Source organism: Hippocampus comes, unplaced genomic scaffold, assembly GCF_001891065.2.
Source record: "Hippocampus comes isolate QL1 unplaced genomic scaffold, H_comes_QL1_v1.1 scaffold295, whole genome shotgun sequence".
In the NCBI taxonomy this organism is placed as follows: domain Eukaryota; kingdom Metazoa; phylum Chordata; class Actinopteri; order Syngnathiformes; family Syngnathidae; genus Hippocampus; species Hippocampus comes.
The window spans coordinates 1,202,991-1,207,049 of NW_017804848.1; the positions used below are offsets into that span (position 1 = coordinate 1,202,991).

Below are 4,059 nucleotides of genomic sequence, written 5' to 3' on the forward strand. Positions count from 1 at the left end.
CGTACACCAGCACCACCTTCTTGCGCTTCATGCTGCACAGGTGCTCCATGCCCTTGTTGCTATGGAGACCACACACAGTCAGCCGTTCCTTTGTCACATTTTTTTTTTTTTTTGGGGTGGGGGTTAAAAAAAGCACTCTGCGATAGGGTTCTTGTTTGCGATCGATTAGGGCCAAACTTTGTTGGGTTTTTTTTCTTCATTTCTTTCATCTCCAAACCCAAAAATGGGACACGAGTTGACAGTTTGGGAAACGCACAAAGTGACTCACGCCGATTCACTTCCCGCTTTGGTTGGGAACATCTGTCGGAAAATTGTCGCTCACTGTTTGCCAAAGGCGGTTCTCGGAAAAGACAAACGCCGCGCTTTCGTGCAAGATGAAGAACGAGTCGGGAGGCTGAAGGTGGGCCCATTTGGGGCAATTTGAAGCGCGCGCGGAGCAAAATGGTTGCCGATGAATCGGATCACCCGTTTGTCGCGCAGTCTCTCGGGCTCACGCTCGGCATGTCTTGGCGACTCCCAATTCGAGTGGCTTGCGAAAGGTGGGCTCTTTTGGGGAGAGGCGGCGTCGACGTTCGCGCTTAACGCGGCTTCGCTCGTCCGTGCGCCGCTTCGTAGAGGGCGACGACATCCGCTTCGCCTTTCGTCCGCGAGCGCCACGCGAAGGCATGAGGGGCGAGCGCCACAGGCGGGCTAAGAAACGGCGGCGGCGGCGGACCTGACGTGTCGAATGTGCGAGAGGAGCGTGGTGAGGTGTCCCAGTCTCAGCGTCTGCTGCCGGCCGCTGAGGCCGCTCTTGGAGATGGCCCAAACCAGCGCGTCGATCACGCGGTCCAGAAGCCGCAGGAGCTTCTTCCTGCTGGCCCACTGTTCCGACGTCTGCGGGGAACTCGTGCAAACGTCTGCGAGCAAAGCAAAGCGAAGCGCTCGCAATCGTGCCCTCGAGCCAGTCGGCCAGTCGGACAATCCTCGCAGGACGAGACATTCGGAGCCCAAGTGTCGTCTGGGAAAAGGCGCAAATCTCGCCACTCGTGAAAGTCGGCGACGGCGCAGGCAGGAAAAAAAAAGAAGGCGGCCGTGAAGCGGCACTTTGCGGAAGAAACGCTCTCGAGGGAAGCGGCGACGGGCGTCGACTCCATGAAGGGCTTTCACCCCGAGATTTGGACACGCATCATCGGGTCGAGCCGTTTGCATCGAGACGCTTTTCACATCATTTTGGGGGGGGCGGTGTGTGTGTGTGCGTGCGTGTGCGTGTTGCGTTCTGACTTGAGTTGAGGAGGATCATGGCCTTGAGGCAGACGTATTCCTCCCGTTGCAGTTTGAGCTCTCGGAATCTGGCCGTGGCCGCCAGCAGCATGTCGAAGATCTCCACGATGCCCTCCACGCACTCGCCCTCCTCCCTGCGCGCATGCACACACACACACACGCTAGTCAGCATCTACGGCCGGCCGCGCCTCCGCTCGCAATTCCAAGCTCCCGCTGAGCGAGCGCCTTTCCCCGCCAGCACGACCGCTTTGGCGGTCCGGGGTGGCTCCCTTTCCAGAAAAGACCTCCTGGCCGCCGGCGGCAATGGCGAGTGACAAGCGCAAAGTCACGCGGGCCGCAAGCCGCTTCCGGCTGTCGGAAGAGACGTCTTGAATCGCTTTGAAATTGTGCGCTAAATGCGGCCGCGTGCGGTGCGACGGCGCTCTTAGCTTTGACTTGGCCTCGTGCGTCAACAAGAGTCCAAGAGAGGTTCCGCTACACTGCGCTGGTGGGGGGGGAGGAGGGCATCTCCCGCTCTCTCCGATGGAGACAAGAGCCCCCCCCCGGCGGGGACCAGCGGCCGTGAGGCCGAAGCGGCTCATGGAGGCGCAAATTTTTGATGGCTTTTCATTTTGGAGTGCGACGGTACTTTGGAGGAGCTCAAGCGCACTTTGGATTTGACCTTGAGTGCGTGAAACGCCAGTGAACGGCGGCCTTTGCTCCTTAAACGTCGTCAAGAGCGGTTGGTCTCTTGGTTGGCTTGATTTGTTGGGTGGCAAAACCGAAGGCGGAAATACGAGAAGTTGTTTGCAAAAAGGTTGAACTCGCCCATGGACGGAGCGGTCGCCGGCGGCCGCGAGCTGACCTGTTGAGCTTGAAGTCGGGCGAGAAGACGAGCTTCCCGGGATGGTCGACCGATCGCCACATCAGGCCCAGCATGAGGACCTCCAACCAGCAGCATTTCAGCAGCTGGATCTGGTCGGACAGACTCAGCTCCACGAAGCCTGCGCACGCCAACGCAAAATCATTTCCCCGCCGCTTTGAAAGCACGGCGACGACCAAGATCGGAGCGCGGCCTCACCCGGGATCTTCTTGGCCCAACCGATCATGAGGACGAGCTCCTTGTCGGCCAGGCCGGTGAGCGACATCATCACGCCGGCCTCGGTGAAGGGCTTCTTCTGCTCCTCCATCAGGTAGATGGCGGGCGGCTCCGCCTCCATGATGCGCAGGACAAAGTCCTCGGCGCTCTGGCCCGCGGCGGGCGCCTCCGCTCGGAGGTGACGCCCCCGCCCCCGGCGCTGCTGGCGGAAGCCGCGGCGCTCGCGCCTCACGCCTGCGTCACGGCAACCAAAAGTGAGCTTGGCCGGCGCTCGCGTTTTGGACAAACGCGAGCGCCCGCCGACGCGCTTTCCCACATCCCAGTTGTTCTTTCGCCCATTTTCCGCTTTGATCTGCGAGCGCAAACTGGACACACGAGCGCCGTCCGGCGGCAGCTTGCGTCGGGGGGAGGCTCCCCGCTCCCACCCGAAGTCTCCTCTCAAACTAAACGGGCAAGAAACGCCAACGCGCAAAAACGGCGTCGCGCTGAAAGCGGCCGGCCAGCTTCGCGCTAACACGAATGCGACGTGCCATCGACGAGCTCAAGTCGGCATCCTATTTTCTCGATCCTCTGCACAGCGACATCGAATTTCACGGGAGCTTCCCGAGTTGGACTGGAAGTCCGTTCTTGGGTTGTTTGTTACTCCTGCTGTTTTTTTTTTCCCCGTGGCCCCGGTTGTTCGTTTGCGTTCAATGTTTTGATTTCCTATCTTCATGGCAATTATAACGAGGATCAACGTGCATTTTTTTGTCTTTTTCCTTCGGGCAAACGGCCCGCCAGTTGTGCAAACTCCCGTTCGCGTTCCCACAAGAAGAGCGAAGGGGCCCCGGGCGCCTCGAGACACGCCTTCCCTTCCAGTCTGGACCGCGCTTCGCCTCCCACCGCCGTTTCTTCCGCCGGCACGCGACACGCGAGCGCCGGCCGCGTGCGCAGACGTACCGCACTTCATCATGCCCACTTGGTAGCATTTGCGCAGGCGGCAGGCCTGGCAGCTTTTGCGGCGGTTCTTGTCGATGGTGCACTGGTTGGTGGCGGGGCAGATGTAGTCGTTGTGTCCTGCCAGCGTCAAGGGGCGGAGGTCATCGGAGGCAAACCCGAGGCGACGGCTCACTTCTTTGAAGTCAAGATCAACTCCGAGCCGTCTTTGCTCGTCCTCACCTTGAATGCTCCTCTTGAAGAAAGCCTTGCAGCCCTCGCAGGACCAAACGCCGTAGTGGTAGCCCGACGCGTAGTCGTGACACACGGCGCACAAGCGCGTGTCGGACTTGAGCCCGCGCGCGCCGTCCTCGCCTTGCCCGCACACGGTTTCGGGACAAGCCGGCGCGGCGCTGCAAAAGAGCACGGTGAGCGCCTCGGGCCCGGCCGTCGATCCTCTCGAGCGCCGCGAGCTGACGCGCCGACACGGAGAATTGACCCTACTGTTGAAAATTGCAAGCGGTTGTGTAAACGAGTGCGAGACGGCTCATCCGATCGGCAACGCGGCAATCGTAAAAGGGGCTCTTTTTCCAAGAAAGCCTGCGAAAAGGTCCCGGCCCCGCCTCCTTGAGCCCCAATTGGGGCGAACGTGAACTCGCCCCCGAACGGGCCCTTTGCACCCACCTGCTGTTCGCGAAGCCTCTGGGCTGCGTCCAGCGGGGGCCGCCGTGGTCGTAGGCGAGAGCCAGCGGGCGGCGCAGGGCCAGGGGCGGCTCGGACCAGAAGGGCGGCGGCGGCGCGGC

The 4,059-nt window shown here is 61.0% G+C and overlaps 1 protein-coding gene across 1 annotated transcript in view; it reads right to left on the bottom strand.

The window, feature by feature from the left end:
* Positions 1–4,056, bottom strand: part of LOC109520327 (estrogen receptor beta-like) — a gene marked incomplete at its 5' end in the record, with an annotated part of 6,293 nt that extends 2,237 nt beyond the window's left edge. The window contains 9 exons of the mRNA XM_019877457.1: positions 6–59; positions 716–899; positions 1,264–1,397; positions 2,108–2,246; positions 2,324–2,575; positions 3,281–3,397; positions 3,500–3,608; positions 3,645–3,669; positions 3,941–4,056. Coding sequence (XP_019733016.1) covers positions 6–59; positions 716–899; positions 1,264–1,397; positions 2,108–2,246; positions 2,324–2,575; positions 3,281–3,397; positions 3,500–3,608; positions 3,645–3,669; positions 3,941–4,056 — 1,130 coding nt within the window. The remainder of the gene's footprint in view (positions 1–5; positions 60–715; positions 900–1,263; positions 1,398–2,107; positions 2,247–2,323; positions 2,576–3,280; positions 3,398–3,499; positions 3,609–3,644; positions 3,670–3,940) is intronic.
* Positions 4,057–4,059: the final 3 nt, after the last annotated feature.